The sequence below is a fragment of the Sphaerodactylus townsendi genome, linkage group LG05 (genome assembly GCF_021028975.2).
Source record: "Sphaerodactylus townsendi isolate TG3544 linkage group LG05, MPM_Stown_v2.3, whole genome shotgun sequence".
In the NCBI taxonomy this organism is placed as follows: Eukaryota; Metazoa; Chordata; class Lepidosauria; order Squamata; family Sphaerodactylidae; genus Sphaerodactylus; species Sphaerodactylus townsendi.
Genome location: NC_059429.1, coordinates 80,514,089 through 80,535,342, shown reverse-complemented (window position 1 = coordinate 80,535,342; position 21,254 = coordinate 80,514,089). Strand labels below are relative to the sequence as shown.

The following is a 21,254-nucleotide window of genomic DNA, read 5'->3' as shown; positions in this document are numbered from 1 at the left end:
TCTTCTCTTTGTTGGGCGTCGGGGGTTGGGCGCCATTTTGCGCGGCGGCTGAGTGGAGGCGCTGATTGGGTTTCGGGGACCGGTGGCGGAGCCAATCAGAGCGGCACCCGAACCGGGGGAGCGAGGCACGGTGAGTGCGAGCAGCCAATATGGAGCCCCCGAGCGCCGGCCCAAGAGCCGGGATTGGCGGGGCCGAGTGGCCAGTCAGAAGGCCGCGCGTGGGGCTAAGGCTGGGCGAGCGCTGGGGCAGCGAGCGCTTGTGGCCCGTCGAGCGCCCGGACTTTACGTGGCGATGGGGCGGCTGGTTAGAGCGCTGGGATGGCTCCGGGGTGGGGGAGCATTGGCAAGGCCGCCTGGTACGGTGGCCCCGTGGCCTCCTCTGAGAAGCTTTGGGGCAGCGCCCTTTGTGGACCCCACTGAGTGGATGGGGCGAAGCTGCTGAAAGGGAAAATGAGGAAACCCACCGGCCGCTCCCTATGGAAAAGTTCCCTCATGGGGATGGCTTCTCGGGGAGGGAGGAGCGGCCGGCCTTGTCCAGACTGAGGCGGTTACGCGTAGTTAGGAGTTGGTCGCCTTGCCTCTGGGTGCTCCTGCTCAGCGAGGTCAGTTACGCTTGGGCTGCCTTTCACGGCAGCGTAGAAACCGTGGACAGTAACTGAATATATACTGAATGAGTTCAGTGTCCTTAGTAAGTCCTGTTAGTTTCTCTGCCAAATTCTTGGCTCTTAAATGCGATCTTTTGCACTGAAATGTTTCTTCCATGATGGCAGTATTCTGAAAACAATTTGCACCTGAGAAAGTGGGATCTGGCTTGTGAAGTTTTATGTTGCAATAAATTCATTAGTCTTAACGGGACTTCCTGGTGTTTTAATTGCAAGCAGTATATCCCTAGGAAATGGTTGGCTAAGGCCTTAACTCGGTGCTGTAGGGCCTTTTCAGGATACAAAGGTGGTCTTCTCCCCTTTGCATCATGCAAGATGGTATTTTTTTGTGTGCAGTAATGGTACCATTGTCTCAGAAAACATTGTTGCTGTTAACTGGTGATTGATTAGTTCAACGCAAGAACTCTTACGTGTTACAAAATTATATTATCAGTATATTTTGCAAGATAAGAATAACATTTTGTACAAAGAAAATTAATCTTTGTCATTAATGGTAAGAGGTAAGTGCAGTGTACTTGTATGTTTTGTAAAGAGAAGTGACATGTCTTGCAGCTTGAAGGGATTTCAATCTTTCTTGGATGAGATGAATTGTTTAGTCCTTTCCATCCTAATTGTTGGTCACCCTGATGAATGACCTGCAGTGCCAGATGAACAAAGAAAAGCAAGTTTGTTTCTCCTGGACTTTGATACCATTGGTCATGGTGTCCTGGACTGCCTTTCCAGGCTGGGATTAGAAAGCACTGTGCTGAGGTGGTTATGGACCTTCCTAGTCTTAGAACATGGTGGTAGATGACTGTTGCTCTACCCCTTGGCCTATGCAGTCTGGCAAGGTTTCATCTTATCACCTATCTTTAACATCTACATAAAACGTCAGCTAGAGATTTAGACTAGGTTGTCACCAATATGAGAACAACACTAAGTTTGATCTTGTGCTTCCAGCTGATTCTGGGAAAGCTGTAGAAATCCTGAATCAGTGCCTGGAGGATGTTTTGAAGTGAATGTGGGCAAATAAACTGAAGCTTAATCCCAGCAAGACAGAAATGCTTCTGGTGAGCAGAACAGCTGATCTGGAATCAGGAGCAGCAGTGGCGTAGTGGTTAAGAGCAGGTGTGCTCTAATCTGGAGGAACCCGGTTTGATTCCCTTTTCTTCCGCTTGAGCTGTGGAGGCTTATCTGGGGAATTCAGATTAGCCTGTGCACTGCAACACATGCCAGCTGGGTGACCTTGGACTAGTCACAGTTCTTCGGAGCTCTCTCAGTCCCATCTACCTCACAGGGTGTTTGTTGGGGGGGGGGGAGGAGATTGTCAGCTGCTTTGAGTCTCTATAGGAGAGAAAGGGGGAATATAAATCCCACTCTTCTTTAAAGTTGTCACTTGTCCTAGCTGGGCTTGCACTTCCATTGAAGGAACAGGTCTGTAGTCAGGGTGCTCTTGGACACCGTTCTACAGTTGTCAGGGTGTTCTTGGACACAGTTCTACAGTTGTAATTTGGGATGCCTTTTATCAGCTTCGACTTCTCAGCCCACTGTGAAATAGAACAGGCCACTGTTCTGCTTGCCATCAGGCTTTATTTACTGTACTGTGCTCTGCATAGGCCTGCCCTTGATAAGCATTCAGAAACTGCAGTTGGTGCAGAATGCTACAGCTAGGATGCTAACTGGCATAAGTCATAGGCCTCCCATTTTGATTCTGGGCACAATCCAAGGGACTGATGTTGACCTGTAAAGCCCTACATGGTCTAGGACTAACATATGTAAAAAAACCTGTGTTCTCCCTTGTGATCCTACGCAACCATTGTAATCATCTTTTGAGGCTCTGCTTCAGGTAACTCGCTTTTTTAGATTAGGCAAGCAGCAACCCAGAAGGTTTTCTCAGTCATGACACCCAAACTCTGGAACTCTTCCTCCTCCCCAAAGAGGATTATTTTGTTATTTTCCTCCAGCAAGTGAAGACTTTTTCTTTGCTTGATTTCAGTGATCCCTCCCTTCCTCACCAAATGTTTTAATTGTTATTTTATTTGTACATATTTTAGCTTAGTTCTTTGTTGTTATATTTAATGGTGATTTTATTATGCATATTTTAATTTGTTAGCTGTCAGTTTGACCCTTGTTAGGGCAAAAAAGTTGAATGTAGATTTATTTAATTTTGAAAAAGGTATAGCTCGTGATATTAAGACTCTTAACTACATTTTGTTTTCATATAGTGAATGATCTAGCATCTTTCTGAAACACAAGATTATGGAATAATTACTTTTATTTTTTATGACGCTTTTCCTAGTGCAATTTTTTTCCTCAGAAGAAAGTGAACAAAAAAAAGCTTGAAATTAATAGTACTTGATTTGTGTACCATCCAGCGACATGAAGAAAGGGAGTGCAATATAATAATTATTCCTTTTTACAATTTAATTTATATACGAAGAGGCTGTATTTGTCTTCTGTTAGGTAAATCTGGATTGTACTTGAATTTAGAAAAAAAACTTTCAAAAATTGTTTCTCCTTATAGAGAGATTAATCATAAATTGTTTCCAATAGATGGTTTTACCATTTTGAGACCAAAGTGCTCTACAGTGCAATCCTAAAGAGTGTTATTCCAGTCCAGGGGTAGGGAACCTTTAACACTCAAAGAGCCATTTGGACCTGTTTTCCACGGGAAAAGAAAACACTTGGAGCCGCAAATAATTTTTGACATTTAAAATAAAGATAACACTTTATGTATAGGGGTTTTTTTACCTTTTACTCCGCTCATTCTGAGAAGCGCATGGATGTGCCCACCCTGCTGCCTGCAGGGCGGGCAAGGATGAAGCCGGCGGCTCGGCCTCGCTGGCCGCCGGGAAAGCACCCGCCCCGCTCCAATGGGGCAGGCGAGAGGGGAAGCCCGCGGCATGGCCCAGCCAACCGTGGGCAGTTGGTGCGCCCGCCCTGCTGCCTGCAGGGTGGGCAAGGATGGGGCCGGCGGCTCTGCTCATGGAGGTACAGTGCAAGGTTAGAAGAGCCACATGCGACTCTCGAGCCGCAGGTTCCCTACCCCTTAATTTCAATGGTCTTCGACTGAAGTTTCAATGGTCTTCGACTGGAGTTAATTTCAGTGGTCTTCGACTGGAGTTCAAGTCTTCTTTGAATTGCACTGTTAGTGTCCTCTTTATTTATTAGCCTATAAGACATACTGTAGTAAAGATATCAAGCATTTCTCTATCAATAAACTGCACTTGTTTATTGATAGCTGTTGATTTTGGAGTATGAGAGATGAAAATAAACTACTGAGCTATGGCAGTGGAGTAGCTCGTAACTGCTCATCTCCAGAATGCTTTTGAAAACAGAAGAAAGACAGAGTGATGGGGAAACTCATAGTTATCTAGTTTCCAAGTGTTTGACACATTATCCTACAACTTTTTGAAAATATTCCAGATTTTCTGAATAAACCTTTTACTTCCTCAAGTGTAATACAGTTGGGGAGGTTCAGAATGCAATCCTAAGGTGTAATGTTGATAAACAACCCAACTGTAATAAATGTTTTGTTCTTTGGAAGTTCAGAAACTGTTAAAAGCTTTGCTAAAATCTGGCAGTAACATTCATGGCTGAACCTGGAAATATATTATAATTTAATTTTCCTGTCAAAACGTGAGATTTATTAACTCTGGAAGCGACATTTTCAGTTGCTGTGTTGCAGATTAGTATCAGTACATCTTTATTTTTGTGCCTAAGGAGTGTAACATTATGGATACTTCGTCCCATTGTAAATTACTTTTCAATACACTTGTATAAAATTGAGTTGTATAAATACAATTGGTGACCAAACAAAAAGGAACTGTATAACCTACACTTTTCACCATATTTTCCTGTATTTAAAAAACATTTTATGATGCAAAGTCAGTGTTTTAGTAAGTTGCCAAAGAAAATTATTTAGTTAACTAGTAATAAATTCTGACAGATTTACCATTCTACTACCAGTATATTGCAAATATTTTGGCAAATTGCAGTTTAGAAAAGCAGATGCAAAATAATGCTCTTCTTAAAACATTAAGAGATAAGAGAAAATTTATTCTCCAAAACCTGCTTATTTAAGATACCTTAAACATGGACATGAAAATGCAGCTTTTAAAAGTGCATTTCTTCCAGAAGATGTCAGACTTGGGCATGTTTTGAAGGAAAGGGGCTCCATTTTGTGAAGGCACTACCTAGAATATCTTTGTACCTTCATTTAGACTTGATATGTGCATATTAATCAGCCTTGGAAATGTGGACAGAAAGGGAGTGATGCCATAGGCAATCTTTTATCAACTATTTTGAATGCTTCCTTATTGATCTTGGTATTAACAGTTTCTGCTCTCTTTATACATTGCTTCTTTCTGTCTCATTCATAAGCCCCAGACATTAGGAAGTTATATAACATTTGCTTTCACTTGAGGAGTGTTGCTGAAAGCAATCCTGTTCCCAGAAACCTCTGATCATGAACACTAGTTTTTTAGGTTGGAGCTGTAAGAGACCTGTCCTTAACCTGCCTTCAGAGAATGCAACTGTTAAGGAGACTTGAGTTTTTTGCTTTTTTAACTACAGGAGCTGATCCAGAGAGATGGCATTTAGTCTTTCCAACTCAAAAAAGATCTGTGAAGTGTCATGAACCCTTTTCTTGCTGTTTGCAGCCTCCTTTCACCATCCATCATAGTTTCATTAGTCCTGCACAACATCCAGAGATCAGTTATGGATAGATATATATACACACACATGTACATGGTTAGAATGGCTTGGGTGTTTGGGATGGGGCTGTACAGAGTGGGGGAAACAGCACAGAAGCAATAAATTCTCATTTTGACACAACCTATATGACACGGGAGCCACTGCAGTGCAACACATTTACATGCTGCCTTGATTGTATCAGAAGACTCAAGTTGTGTAACCAGAGTCCATGATGATCTGGTTTCTTCCTTCACCAGCATCACCTAAGTTTTGGGAGGAGTGGTGCTCCCTTGACAGGCTTCTGTGGGCTTCTGCCATGTGTGTGTAAGTTTCTGATATAAACCAAGGAACATTGGAAGGAGCCATACTGCGGCTGTTTCCACAGTTAATGTAATTCATATAACATCAAATGTAATGTTAAGTGAGCTTGTCTCAGTGTGTGGTAAGAAGAAGGAACTCAGGTTATCAATTAGCAGGTCAGGTAAAACAGACCTAGGGGCTATTTGCTCATTCCTCTGATAAACATAATTGCTTGATTTATTATAGTCTGGTGTACTTCTGTGTGTTGTCTTCTGTTGGTTTGTTTTGTGCTGTGACCTTCACATGTCAGCCAGGTATATTGCTGTTATTTGTTGTTTACCTTTATGAGGAATCTTTACTGTAGGTTCTCTGTTGAATCATCCTTGAAGGTGATTAATCTGTGCTGAAAACGTATATTGTTCTTGGTAATATGGTACTTTACTGATTTTGTTTGGTTGCAAAGTGTTCTATATTTTATTTTAGTTCTATTGCTGGCCCCTGTATGTAGGTAACATATGGACCCCCAAAATGGGATGAGTGATGGGGGGAGTTTATGAGTAGGATTTATTCCAAGACAGTCCCAGTAAGGTGGGTTTTTTTACTTTTAAAAAATCTGTAGTTTGTGAACACTGGTGTCAGTTTTTAAAAAACTGGTAATCTGCAAAGAACTAGCCAGAGGGCAACAGGCAGCTATGTAAAAATTGTCCCACAAGAATATCTCACCTCCAACTTTCGAAGCAGAAGCAGGCTCATTCATGCTATCTGTTGTTTTGTATGTTTTTAAGGCAATAAATAAATGGAAGATCTTTAGTTTTTCTTGACTTCTGAAGTAGTTATTGAAGAAGAATAAGACCTTGGAAGCAAAGTTTCGCAGTATACAGAGTACACAGAATTTGTAAACTGATCTTCAAGTGTGCTTTATAGTTGAAAGCCTCAGATAAGATCTTTCAGCTCTAAGGCTCTAACTGAAAACCCCAAATGGTTCATAGAACTAAGCTCCTGCTCTAAAGAAATATGAAGCACACCATATTAAGAAAAATGAAAGTTGCACTTCCAGAATAGATTTCCACAATCCTGGCAATAAAAATATTGAATGCTACAAAATATTTTCAATATGTGTTCTGTTTAAAGTTATTTAAATATGATTTTAATAATTAGATAATTGGAAAGCTGGATTGCTTCGTTGTTAAGGCATCCTAAGTAGAAGAATGTACTGTTTTCATTTTTCCTGACATTTTTGATCAACTTTAAGAATAATCTTTTTCTTTCTAGGATTACAGTTGAAGCTTGCTGTACAGAAGACTGAAAAAAAATGGAGCAGTACACAACAAACAGCAATAGTTCGACTGAACAGATAGTTGTACAAGCTGGCCAGATTCAACAACAGGTGTGGGAAATTATTTATGAGGATGAGCTCAAGGCTTTGGTTATTCGCTTCTGTTTTAGACACCAATGAGCATAGATGTTGCTTTACTGGTTGTGATTTTATCTAGAGCTTACTTTGCCTGAAGATGTAAGAAATCTCCTGTAAATCAATATGTCTTAGTCTGAGCATGTGCCATAATACACAGTATCAAAGCATTTTGACTTTTAAATTAGTTTCTTTCTATATTGCTTTTCTCCCACCTGTTCTTCCAAAGTGGTTTTGTTTTTCTTCTGTACTGTGTAAGATGATATGTTATTTTTATGAGAATACGGGAAAGTTTGAAAAAAATCTCAGAATGCCTAAAAAATGGAAGGATTGATCATATCATCTGTGTAGATAGGTGGCCTTAACACTATTTCATCAGTTCTTTGGTTTTCTGTACAGTTCAGTCTGTGGAGCAGGCATTGTGGTGCATACGAAACATAATATCAGTCACACTTCACTTAGTGTAGACTTTTGTAGTATTTCTTGAGTAATAGTACAGACTCCCTTTGATCTGATTTGTTGAACCAGGAAGGAAAGTTTTGCTTGTTCAGATAAGAGCAAAATAGTCAGTTCAGTGAGGCTCTGTGTAGTAGTATACATATTAATGATGTAGTGAGTGGTTTTAAGCTGGTCAGTGTAACTTTATTTCCCTTTCTTATCTTAGCCTACCTCTGTTTTCATAGATTGGTATGTTTTTGTTTCTTAGGGGGGTCCTAACAGTACATTATTAAAGGTATACTGATATAGGTAACATCCTCCAAGAGGTTATTGAGATTTGTTCTTTAGAATTCATAGACTTCTAATATGTATGTATGTATGTATGTATGTATGTATGTATGTATGTATGTATGTATGTATGTATGTATGTATGTATGTATGTATGTATGTATGTATGTATGTATGTATGTATGTATGTATGTATGTATGTATGTATGTTCTTAGCAAAACCTAAAAAGTTTTAAGTTTCCAAATTTTAATATGGGGCCTTTGTTGTTCTCTTGTTAGTAAATATAGCTCAAGTCAAGCACTAGTGGTTATCACAACAAGCAAAGCCACATAAGGTCTGTTCTTCTGCTGATAGTAAGGATGTTTTTTGTTTTGAGTTTTTCCTGCCCTCCTGCAAAGTTTCAAGCTCTTCCTGTTCCTGTTCCCAGCAGCAGGGTGGTGTCACTGCTGTCCAGTTGCAGACTGAGGCTCAGGTGGCATCTGCCTCAGGCCAGCAAGTCCAGACCCTCCAGGTAGTGGTGATCTATCTGTTGTATTCCTGTGAGCACTGCATGAATCACCCCATCACCTCATGTCTGATGCTGTGTTTGTACTGGAGCTTGAAATAGGAACAGAAGAATAGTAACATTTTTAATGCTCTGTAACTGCTATGGCTTATGCTAACTGTAGATGGATAAAAGTACAATTAACAAAATTGTTGGAGCTGATCTGCATGCAGTGTCCCATAAGCTGCATGCCGTTCCATGAAGTTTCTGTTGTTATAAATAGGAAGATCCTTATTTTGAATAGGCAGCAAAGAGAGAAAGCATTGTATAGTGCAGCCTCTTCTTTTGAAGGAAATCCTAAACAATGACACTTGGTGCACCCTTGCTTCCCTCATCCCAATCAGATTTTATTTAAAGAAGCTCAGAACTTTTTAAAATCTTACTAAAGCAGATTAGATGATGTCGTTATTTGTATTACATTAGTCTGAAAAATTAATTAGATTAAAATTGTGATCCATTGAGAAGGGATATTTCAGACCTTGATGTGTACTCTTGTGAAATGGTTGTCATTGTGAGCATCATCTCATTTGTAAGCTGTGCCAGGACTGTCTGAAGCATTTTTAATTTTTCATTGGTGAATGTTATGACTTAAGTTGTTCACCTTTCTCTCTTTGGGGGCTTTTTTTCTTCAGGGGTTTACAGTGATTTGTTTTGCTTGTGGGGAGGAGGTGCTTGTGAAATTGGCATCTGGTTCTAAAGTAAAGGTCAATAGTTCTGAATGTAATGAATTAATATCCAGTGAACTAATACAAAAAAAAAGACTTGCTTATATTATGTTGACTTAGTCCAGAGTTAACCCTGAGCTCCTCTTCAGTTCTGTTTCTTTCTGTGCTTAACACTCTGGAAAACATTACTGTCTACTATCCCCTTTCAGACTCTAAGAAAGGAAGAGCTGGCTGCTGGAGAAGTAGATTTTGACAACTGATTCTCATATGTCATCTTTAAAAAAAACTCTCTTCTGCTTTGTTTTCCTCATGATTTTTCTTAATCATATCTACCTTGGGCAAAATCTCTCTAGTCATGAAAACAGTCCTTGTGTCAAGCCAGCAGGCTATAGTTTTTTTAGCAGAGCTGACATCTGTGGGTGAACAGTACATCTGCATGCTCCTATCCCTCTCTTGTTAAAATTTTGAATATCTAAACTTTATTTTCCTGAATATGTAGCCATTGGAGTTGAAGTATATTTGGGAAGAAAAAAAGGCAGAGCTTTTTGCGCAACGTACAGTGTTTGAAAGGCTAATAGAGGCACCATATGTTTAGATCTCAATATTTCAGGGATCTAGAATTACCTACACCATGACTATTATATGAACTGCCTTGAAACTTCAGCTGGTTAGCAATAGTTTGTCTACCATCAGTTCTCTGATACAGATCATATTGCTGACTCTGAATTCTGTACAGATATGCAAAACATGACTCCAAGCATATAGCTTGCCCTCTCCTGCTTATATACTACTTTCTCTTCTGCTTCTAATTGCACAGGCTCCTTAGCTGAAAAGGGGTACATGAAAGAAGGTTGGAAAATGGCAGTTAAAAGTCCTTGATTTGCTGGTCTTAAGATACTACCCTTAAGGGCTCTGTAATGACTTATCTTTGTGTGATCTATAACTCTGGCTGTACATACTTTGTTGCTCCATATTTTATCCAGGTAGAGACCAGTGGTGGGTTTCTTTTTCTTGTATCTGGCATTTTGTAGATGGTAGGGCAAACTAGGAGTTTCTGAGAAGCAAATACATCTCAGTTCAGGCTAATATGTTATTTTCATTTGTGTTATATTTTGACTTATGTGTAGGTAGTGTATCAGTGTAGTTGATAATATACAACTTATTGGATTTCTATTTCACTGTGTTGTTTTTCCTTATTTCTTTAGGTGCAGGGTCAGCCATTAATGGTACAAGTGAGTGGAGGTCAGCTGATCACATCAACTGGTCAGCCAATCATGGTGCAGGCTGTACCAGGGAGTCAAGGTCAGACCATTATGCAAGTTCCAGTTTCAGGATCACAGGGACTACAACAGGTCGGTATGCCAACTCCATGAAATAAAGATTGATGGACAAACCAGCATGGCACAATGTCTGATGTTTGTTTCCAGCAGTCTGATGCTGTTGAATGCAGAAATTCTATTCTTAACTACTTTTGCTAATAATTGTTGATAGGCCAATGGTTGATGAATTTTTCTAGTGCCTTTTAAGAGCCATCTGTGTGGTGTTGGGAGTATTCCATAAGATCATTACATATGGTCTGATACAGTGCTTCTTACACAGAGGGCAGAACACATCAGAGGCATTCACAATGACAAACTTGCTCATTAGGGAACACTCGAACCAAGGAAATGGAATTTGGATCCTTGGGTTTTCAGATGTTTCAAAAGCCCTCAGTTGGAGCTGTTTGCATCTCCTCAGAACAGTTCTTTGTTCAGTGACTAGGACAGAACAAATCAATGTTGTCTCTGTTCTGCACTGTTCTGACTTGATAAAGAAACTCAAGTGGGAGAAGACCAGGACCAAATTGATATGCATCACTCTACTGACCTAGAAAGTCATGGTTTTCCAGTCTGGTGAAATTATCCTTATTGCTATGCTGGCCATTTTTGCCAGTCTCCTAACACAGGGTCACTTCAATAAGTTGTATATCAGAATTGGACTACTTTACCTTGGACCAGAATTGTTTGTTTTTCACAAGGATAAGGTGGTCTTTTGTTCACATCGCACCTCTGTCCCACAGTTGGGCTCATTCCGCACATGCAGAATAATGCACTTTCAAACTGCTTTCAGTGCTCTTTGAAACTGTGTGGAATGGCAAAATCCACTTGCAAACAATTGTGAAAGTGGTTTGAAAACGCATTATTTTGCGTGTGCAGAAGGGGCCTCGGTCACAGTTTCATAAGACTCAGAAACTAACAATACCCCCTTTCTGCCCAATCCAGTTCATCCAATGGAGAAAGATTAACATTCTGCAGACTTGCACAGAGTTCTACATATTCACATTCAAAAGATGGCTCTGTTCAGGAAATCCATTTTCTGTTTCATATTCTTCATCCCATAGCAAAAGGTTTTCTGAGGTGACTGTCTGCAACAATGCATTCACATAGCCTACAAGTTTGTGATTCTCATGCAGGAGGGGGCATCACTGTTAGAGCTCTGCGATAAATGCTGCCTTCAGAAAAAATGTTTTGGTGCTGGAAATTTATAAAACTTCATTCTCCACAGTGGTTTGACACTACAGATTGAATACCATTACCTTAGATGGTACAGCATTTGGGCAAATAGGCATCAGCAAATTATATAATCAGTGAGGGATTGGAAATCCCCCCCCCCCCTAATTTGTATGTCTATAATATCCCAGTCATTAAAATCATGTACTCTGGTTCCAGCAGAGAATGGTTTGTTGAACTGATTATAAAAGTTTCTTCTACCTGGGATTCAGAAGACATCCTCCCCCCCCCCCACCCCCCCGGGTATAGACAGGCACAACAGGAGATGGATTGCTGTTTTCTCAGTTGTGATCTCTGGTCTGCTGGGATTTTTCCCAATATTCTCTAGCAAACTATAATATCTTCATTACACTCTAGAAGTATGTTAACTGTTTGTTAACAAAGTTGTTATTGGGGTAGGCATTTTTGATGGTAGTTTTAGTGCACAAATCCCTTGGGCAAAGACTGAAGTCTTCAGTTAGTTTCCTTCATCGAAGAATACTGGAGTACCCCAAGTATCAAAAATGATGTCTTCCAAATTCCAGGTAGAAGGAACTTTTACAGCAAGATTCAGACTTCCATTCTGCTTGCTTAGAAATTTAATGATCTTTTATTAATGGTTTTTTGCTGTTGTTTTGACCTTGCTTTAGTAATTGCATATATTGTCTTTGTTCTGGCTTTATAAGAGGAAAAATCAGGTTTGGTTTGTTGGCAGCTGAAGGTTGAGATTATCTGAGAATAATTTAGATAATGCCAATATTGAGGTTTTACATGGTAGTTGTCATGACTCTCTAGTGTCTTAGCCTGGGTCCTGCCATATTTGTATCTACTGAATGCTTACTGCTCAAGCAGACTTGGGAATGTTTCCCTGTACCAGTCTGTCCTTACCTCTGCAGCTGCAGAGGTGGGGTAGAAAGCTGCAGTGTTTTCATCCCATTTCTCACCATCTGAGGAACATGTGAGAGTGTGAAACAGTACCTTCCCACTTCAGAGGCGAGAAGGGGAGATTGTGGGCCTGACATATCTGTGGGGGATATAATGCTTTGCCTGTTGTAATGTACTCAGTTCTGACAGTTTAAGTCAACAGCTTTCCTGTGCTTGCCATCAATAAATGAGAATTCTGCTTTCAAAGTATTGATTCCTTCATTGATCAAGTCTGAGGTTGTGACAGTAGTTAATTTATCTTTTCTCCCCCCAGATTCAGTTGGTCCAGCCCAGCCAGATTCAGATTCAGAGTGGGCAAGCTGTGCAAGTTCAAGGTCAGCAAGGCCAGACACAGCAAATCATCATCCAGCAGCCCCAAACTGCAGTTACTGCTGGCCAGACACAGGTAAAAGTGTGAAAATGAAGAGAAAACTTGTGAGAGCAAGTGGATTTGTATATACTTTTGAAAGACTTGGCCGTCATCTGGGGGAAATAATTAACTTATCTAATTTGGTTCACATGCATATTGGGGGGGGGGGGATATTCAATTTATCTAATTAGTTTGTATGCTTTACTATATTGATCTGTACTATAATGATTATAAGTCCTGATTCCACACACATCCCATTATAATTTGTTTGAGTTCGCTGAAATTTGTGTTCAGTTTGTTGTTTTCAATGGTCATATCCTTGCAATTTACTGAAGTCTGTATAGAAATACATCCAGATCACTAGTTCTCTTTTTGATCTGCTATAATCATGTGAGGAGGTGCAACTGACATACTGCATCATTTTGTCTGTTATGCTCCACTTGATGGGATTTCTGAGAGAATTGTATGTTATCCCAAAACAGGCGCTTGTGGTACAGATTTTACATGATTTGTCTGACCTATTCAGATAAAGAATGAATAAGCTATTAAAATACAGCTAGACGCAGCAAACCATCACCCAGCTAATACTTGACACTCTCTAGCCAGTTTGTTACAGCTCCTGTATACCCAATTATCATAAACACCTACCTCATTTCATGTGTTAATTCTAGCTTCTTCATGATCTTGTCTAAAGTTCTATACTTCTCTCATGTCACCTTTGTACTCATCAAATCACCTACTACCATGTTTAAGGAAACAAAATATTAAGATACTGGAATCCCCATTTCCAAGAGATGGAAATATGTTCATAGAAAATGCAAAGATTTTACTTATGGCAGTGAGGGACTAAAGTAAAATGAAATGCTCAGTACTGGTCTGAGCACTCCTAATCAAGAAATGTGAGTTCTTTTTAAAGTTGTTCCTAGAACATTAGAAAATTATACGGTGTTGTAGTTTTGTATTGCTTTGTATTTTGTCTGATTGAATATTTTTGTACTCCTCAGACGCAACCTCAAATTGCTGTCCAAGGTCAGCAGGTGGCGCAGACAGCTGAGGGCCAGACAATTGTCTATCAACCAGTTAATGCTGATGGAACAATTCTTCAACAAGGTAAGAATTCTACATGCCATGGAAAAGGATGTAAAAATAGTATTGACCATTTTCAAAACAATATGTATTGTTTGCTTTTTTGTCTTTAGAAACCAAGATAATTAAAATTCATAAATTCATTTGACTATTTTTGTAGCTTTTTGGGGCCGTGAAATTGAGAACATAAGAAATTACATTGATGTATGCCATTTGAAGACTCTGAACACATTGCAAGATGTGTTGAGTTTAAGCGGTGGAGCATTGATTTGGCTTATCACAAGTGTCACTTTCTAGTTTCTTTTTGAAACTGAGCATTCTATTTTTATTTTTTTTTAGAAAAGCCAAAAGCTTGCTTTACGTGAGATGTGTTTTATATAGCTTTAAAAAAACCCCACAGATCGTTGCAGTATGCTAAGACAGGAGAAAGGGCAGCACAGGAAGAATAAGGGTGCTTCTGTTACCCATGCACCTTCTGGTTGCTTAAATCTGCCCCGGGGGTTGCGGGGTGGAACTGGTTAACTGGATCAGGGAGACACAGAAAACCAAAGAACTGATTAAATCCTTGGGAGAGGGAGTGGTTACCTCAAGCATGAAACAGGCAGTGGTGTGTTCTGAAGAAATGCACTGCGGACCCAGGATATTTGAATGACTGTTGTCTAGTCTCACACATTTCATTCTTGAGCAAGGGTGAATGAATGAGTGGTGACTGGCAACTTCAAGGATTTCTGAATGAAGTGGATTGTTCCAATGTGGTATCAGGTCTAGATATGGGAGTGAAATGACCTGTTTGGGGAGATGGGCAGTGTAGATTCGTGCCTCATTGGTGTCGATTCCATTGATCGTAGTATCCTTCAGCTGGTAGCCAGATTCAACTATCCTTGGGTAAAAAATCTTGCCACCATGGTGAATACATAAGTAATATCCAGATTACTTGAAGGTTGGGGTTGCCCTCCTAGAAACTGCAGTTGGTACAGAATGTCACTCTACTCTTGTTCCGTTTCTTCCAGGGCCACGTCAAGGTAGTAGTATTGACTTTTAAAGCCCTATATAACTTAGGATCATAATATGTCCATGGCCACCATAACACACAAACATACCTGATCATTATGGTCAGGACCCTGCTTGGGTGTCCCCTTATATGAGTTTGGATGGGTGACAACCCAAGAAAGGGCCTTCTCAGTCATGGCAAGGAAACTCTCTAGGGCTGAAGACTTCTTTTTTCATTGGTGTTCCCTCATTGATCCATCTTCCTGTTTTAATTGCTATTATTATGAATATATTGTTTTAAACTTAGTTTTAGCTGTTCAGTGCCTTGAGGGCACCAACTGGCTGGGAGGGCAGGATAAAAGTATTTTTCATAAAATACATTTTATTTTTGTATTTACTTCATTTATACCTCACATGTCTTCCCAGTGGGGAACAGTTTATCTCTTTGTCTTCTCCATTTTATCCTCACAACAACCCTGTCACATGGGTTAAGCTAAGTGACTGTGACTAGCCCAGTGTCACCAAACAGGCTTCATAGTAGAGTGGGAATTTGCTCCCGGGTCTCTCTTGAACCTTCCACACACAAAGCACAAACTCTTTCACACCAATCTATAATTTAGTACAAGTTGGTTGTGAATCCAGTTATTCATAAGTGTATTTCAGAACAGAGAGATAAAATCTGAAGTGGGACTAATTATGTTCCCTTCATCTTTTGTGTATGTTTTTTGTTTTGTTTTTGTTTGTTAAAGTTACAGTCCCTGTTACAGGCATGATCACCATCCCAGCAGCCAGTTTGGCTGGAGCCCAGATAGTTCAGGCTGGAGCGAACACCAACACAACCAGCAGTGGACAAGGGACAGTAACTGTGACACTGCCTGTTGCTGGAAATGTGGTCAATTCAGGTGGAATGGTGATGGTACGTACTTAATTTGTCTTGTACTCCACCCCAGATTTTATTTACAGAATAATTTCTTGTTCAGTTTTCTAAGTCCCAGTTTGTTCTTAGTAACAATGTATATGTCTAGGAAACTTGTTTATTTACGTTATTTATGAACTGTCTTTCTCTGACAATGGAGCAAAGCCAGAAGAAGGCTTTTATGTCTTATTTGTTGTGATTTCTATTTGGTATTGCGTTAAATCTAGTATAGTAAACGGTCAGACTGTGCTTTTATGCCAAGTTTTTCTTGTAGAATTTGAATAAACTCTTGACTGCAGGATTGTTTTCCAATAGATTGTTTTCCAATAGATTTAATTTCTAAGAACCATAAGTGTTTAAAACTTCTTTTTTATGTATCCAGCTTGAATGCATTCATGTAAGAGAACTGTTTCCTTGCCTTGATACAGATGGTGCCAGGGACTGGATCTGTTCCAGCTATCCAGAGGATACCTTTGCCTGGAGCAGAGATGCTTGAAGAGGAGCCCCTGTATGTTAATGCTAAACAGTACCACCGGATTCTAAAGAGGCGGCAAGCAAGAGCCAAGCTGGAAGCAGAAGGGAAAATCCCTAAAGAGCGAAGGGTGAGGTTACGATCAAATATACTTGACAAGCAGAATAGGATATACGTGTGTCCTCACAACCACTTGTTTATAGTAGTTAACTCATCCACTGAAACAGTAAAGGATTTTAGTCAATTACAGAATGTCTCTGACCTACCAGTATAATAAGGAAGGCAAATACAGAGCATTCCCAACAAGAATGGGAAATGTTAATTCTGCTTCTCTATGCTTTTCCCCACACCATTTCCTCTTTCACTGTTATTGGCAATCTCATATCCTGGCCTCCAGACCTGTCCTTCTATTACTTTTAGTGTGGGATACTTGTTTGCACTTGCTCTCCTTGTGACCACGGTAAAATGAGTGGTCTACATTAACATGCAAGAATTGTTAGGATCATTTTCATTCTTTCAACTGTATGGTTCTGTTTGCAGAAATATCTGCATGAGTCCCGCCATCGTCATGCCATGGCCAGGAAGCGGGGAGAAGGTGGTCGGTTTTTCTCACCAAAAGAAAAGGATAGCCCTCATATGCAGGTACGCAAAACTTTTATTTTTTGGTTAGTAGATAGTTATATGCACATTCTTCAAATTTACTTCTGGCTTGCTCTCAGCAACCACCATAAGGGCAAAAAACACAAGTATTGAGGAAAGCGGGGGTTAGTGCCATGATTGAGAAGGCCAGTTCTCGGGATGTCATGTGCTTAACTTCACACGGCAGAGGTAGCCAAAGCACAGTGGTTGGGTAGGTTCATAGGGGAGTGTGTGTTCATTAAGGTATGCTGTGGAAGCAGGGCTGCTGACATTGCCATTAGGATTTTGCTGTGCAACTTTTAAGAAGAAGAGTTGGGTTTTATACCCTACTTTTTCTGTATCTCTAAGGAGTCTCGAAGTGGCTTATAATCACCTTCCCTTTCTTCCCCCCAAACAGACACCTTGTGAGGTAAATGGGGCTGAGAGAGTTCTCAATGAACTGTGACTGGGTCAAGGTCATCCAGCAGCCCTCATGAGGAGGAGTGGGGAATCAAACCTGGTTCTCCAGATTAGAGTCTGCTGCTCCTAACCACTGTACCATGCCGACTCAAGCCCTGCTTGGGCTGGCCTGATATGTTTCCGTGTCATCCGCTCACCCAGACTTTTTCTGAGTGAAAGAATAGTTTGGATTAATGCCTTACTGACAATATTTAAGAGAAATAGGACACACTTATCTGACTGTTAGTGAACGGTCAGAAACGCTGGTTTTGACATTATACACCTGCATGTCACATATTTGATGTGGTAATTTGTGTTGCTTATCTACATGAGAAGTGGCACAAAATCTTCAGTGTAGCTGGTACTTTTTCCTTGTAGTGCATTTTATTCCTCTTCTGGTTTAGTGCTACAGCACTTAAAACAACTGGGGGAAAGTGCTTTTTTATGTAATACCTTTCAGATCTGTGAGCCAGAAGAGACAATTAGTGTGAACTATATTATTACCAGTTTCTGTATCAGTTTTCTGAAACATTATGAGAACGGCTATCCATCTTTTATACTGAAAGCAGAACACAGGCCTTTCAAAACCTGTTTATTCGGAAAATGTAATTTGAGTTTTCTTGGTGCAGTATTAGTTTACTACTTAACAAAGTTTGAACAGAAAGAAAAGAAGCACTTATCCAAAATTTAACCTCCAGAACTGTCAGTTGCTGTTTCAGAATAGTTGAGCATTTACCTTAACAGACAGGATCTTAGAGTGTGTACTTTAAATAGATGATTTGAAGAAGACTGCAAGTTAAAAAATTATATTTTTCTCTTTCTGTACAGGATCCAACCCAAGCAAATGAAGAAGCGATGACACAGATGATCAGAGTATCTTAACAATTAGCTATAGAACAAATCATCTGGACAAATGCTGTATCTCCTATTTCCTGTCCTCCCTATCAGATGAACTTCCAAATGGGAAAATTGCCATATGCACACCCTTTTCTCTTCTTCAGAACAAATTCCACAGTCTCAGTAATGGTTTGTTTTAGGATTTTAACTGCCAGGCCCCCAGCAAATGGGAACACCTATTGACTTTGGGTATCTGCCTTTCCAGTTCAGATCAAGGAGCTTCGGGTTTCACTCTCTAGGCCTTTGACATCCTTGACAATAACAGTGGCCCAGCTTGAAACGGCCACTGCCTCAGCAATAACTGGCATGTTGAAATAGGGCTAGCTTTTAAGCCATTTGGAAGCCACAGCTCTGCAATCACATGACTGATATCGGGAGAAGCTATAGCTGAGAAGCCTACACCTTCACCTTGTTTTCTCCATGTAGTCTTCTTGGTCCCACCTCACAGCCTTGGACTTTATACTTGCTGTCAACACCCTGTAGCAGCATCTTTGCCGATGGAATTCTAGAGAAGCTTTGATAAGACGTTGAAAGTTTTTCTTGAAGTATTATCATACATAAATTGTCATGAATTATCTGTCTAGGACAAAATCTGTTCTTTCAAAGTGTTGGAAAAGATTTGAAGTGATATACGCATGTTCTTGGGGTTGGGTGGGGAGGGTTGCACAGGGAACGGGAGAGGAGAAAATTTGGCTGGTGTTGGAACTGGCTGAAATCCTGTTTAAGTCATTTAGGGATGACAGGCTTGCTCTTCTGAAATGCAGGCAATGATTATTCCCAGACAAACTGTCTTGTATAATTGATGCTGTTATTTCTCCAAGATCAGACGACATACCTGTGCCATTGCCCTAACCAAACTGAACCTTGTTATATCCTGCTTAGTAGAAAGACAGCTAGTATAGGCAATCCTTTCCGACTTTTTATGTAATGTTCCTTGTAAATCTGACACATAACAATTCTGCAGCCTTCTTTTCAGTGGCTGCTCTAGTTAGGTTATGACTGCCTGGTAATTAGGTATGTTAAGGGGTATGAGAGTGCGGTTTGTTTTTGCAGTTGATAGCTCAGTTTTTGGAGATAAATTGAGGCCCTTTCTAGCAAGAAGCATGCAACTGCTTCTCCCCTTGTCATTACCTATATTTAGCTAGTGTTTTGTGGTTCATCTGGCACTGTGTTTTGTTTTTATATATTTACAATCATATGTTAAGCCTGCATTGCTCACCAGGATTGAAAGTGTTATAGAACAGGAGTCAGGCCATTACAGGAAGATGAGCTGTGAAGTGAAAGCCATTAAGATAGAAGGGGTCTAGTTATTGACTACTGAGCTTTATAGGGAGGCTGTGATGCCATTGGAAGAAGTACCAAGATAGAAAGTACACATTGGTTTTCATTTTGAGGAAGGTACCCTCTATAAGCCCTCATTTTCATTGCTTAAAATGAAAAGTAGAATTCAGTTCTAAGGATTTGTGATTAATTTTATAGATTTGTCCCAGTTCATTGGAATTAGAGCTTTTTGGGCCAGCTAACTGTCATCAAGAACTGATATTCCTTCAGGCTAACTTTATTAATGCTTTAGTTTCATTTCTTAATGGTGAGCTTTTCCCTGCTAAGCCTTGGAACAATGGAGGACAAAACCAGGTGAAGCTCCATATATGAAGTAGAGGTTGGGCAATGCATATTTTATGGTGATTTATGACTTATGTTTTGGGAAGCAAATTAAAAATAAATAAATCTTATTTCATGCTGTTGTCCATTTGTAAACTTGCATGTAGGTTACATGTTTCTGAATTGCTTTGTTTGTTCTAAATCTTTTTGTTCATTCCTTTCCATTATTGGTTTCCACCGTGTTTTGGGCTTCCATTATGGCATTTTTTAGCTGGCTGCTTCAATACTTGCCTACAAGTTCTGTTCATTGGTTTCACAATAATATCCAATTTGACAGTTAAGTAAGCTGTCTTAGTTAAGGATCAATGAATGCTTTGTTTTGGTATGATTGTTTTTCAGCATTGCTGTAAATATTAAGAGCATTGGTCCATTCTGAGATAGCGGTAGACATGGAAAGGCGAAGATTTGATAGTCTGGATTCAAGTTATTTCTCCATTTCCCCCTTCCAACTCTGCAAATTGGGAAGTAAAGGAAGCAGGATTGTCCCGCTTCTTTGTGTATTTGTAAAATATAACAAGACATTTGCAATTTCAAAAAGTCTTAGCCATTACTGCCCTTCCCCATGTTTAAACAACAAAATTGGTCTTTGTGATATCTATGTGTAGATTATGCATAGACATTTAATTTTTGGTCTGTAAAAAATTTCTATACTTAGGTTTTTTTGTAACGGTGTAGATGTCCTGATAGGATCTATTAGGCCTGTGGCTTCAACCTAATGTGTGTAGGTTACCCTTACTTCAGAATAGTTGTTCATAGTGAGAGCCTTGTACTACAACATGTTGCAAAACCTTCTGCTGCAAGTGAAATGTAAAGCAGAAGCAATGACAAAACAAGCTGATGGGAAGTGAAAAATAAGACCATGAAATATTTAATTGGATGTAGAGGAAGGAAGAAGGCTGTATTAAGTTTGAGAAAAGTATAAATTCTTTGACACACAAATTTGTTTGACATTGGAATATTGAGCCCACTTAAAGAGGGTTGACACTTGCGGGATAGAGTTGAAACTCCCAAGTGATGCTAAACCTTTTCAAATGTTTTGCATGTACAAAAAAATAATTGGGGGGGTTGTGAATGGGGATGGGAGGCATTAATATTTGTGTAATGTAAGACAAAGTTTGTATATAGTTCAAAAGTTTATAATTTTTTATGCTGCATTTTGAAGTGTATTTTGTCTTTAATAGATACAACTGTAAGTACTGTGTACATTATCCAACCAATAAAAATGTTTATAAAATATGCCATTGGCTTTTGATCTAATTTTTGCTGTTCACATGGAATTGCAGGAATGCTGAACAATTTCAGGCAATCTGGAAGAAAAACAATGTGATATTTGTTGGTGGGTCGATGCA

At 39.8% G+C, this 21,254-nt stretch overlaps 1 protein-coding gene across 12 annotated transcripts; it reads left to right on the top strand.

Annotated features, from left to right (window-relative positions):
• The first annotated feature begins 13 nt into the window (after positions 1-13).
• NFYA (nuclear transcription factor Y subunit alpha) lies at positions 14-21,141 on the top strand. Of its 12 annotated transcripts, none has more exons than XM_048496927.1 (10): positions 14-130; positions 6,909-7,023; positions 8,205-8,288; positions 10,189-10,335; positions 12,710-12,841; positions 13,810-13,915; positions 15,631-15,797; positions 16,226-16,399; positions 16,810-16,911; positions 18,175-21,141. In XM_048496927.1, the coding sequence occupies exons 2-10, from the start codon at positions 6,949-6,951 to the stop codon at positions 18,226-18,228; spliced, it is 1,041 nt and encodes a 346-aa protein (XP_048352884.1). In that variant the 5' UTR covers positions 14-130; positions 6,909-6,948; the 3' UTR covers positions 18,229-21,141. The 12 variants fall into 12 exon arrangements, with proteins under 12 accessions (XP_048352884.1, XP_048352880.1, XP_048352889.1 ...); XM_048496923.1 differs by having other exon boundaries at positions 8,202-8,288; XM_048496924.1 differs by lacking the exon at positions 14-130 and adding an exon at positions 211-602.
• The last annotated feature ends 113 nt before the right edge of the window (positions 21,142-21,254 follow it).

Coding starts and splice junctions, on each gene's coding strand:
- NFYA (XM_048496923.1), top strand. CDS start 6,949: ATGGAGCAGTACACAACAAACAGCAATAGTTCGACTGAACAGATAGTT. Junction 8,289..10,188: donor AAGTCCAGACCCTCCAGGTA/GTGGTGATCTAT, acceptor TTATTTCTTTAG/GTGCAGGGTCAGCCATTAAT. Junction 15,798..16,225: donor ATTCAGGTGGAATGGTGATG/GTACGTACTTAA, acceptor GCCTTGATACAG/ATGGTGCCAGGGACTGGATC.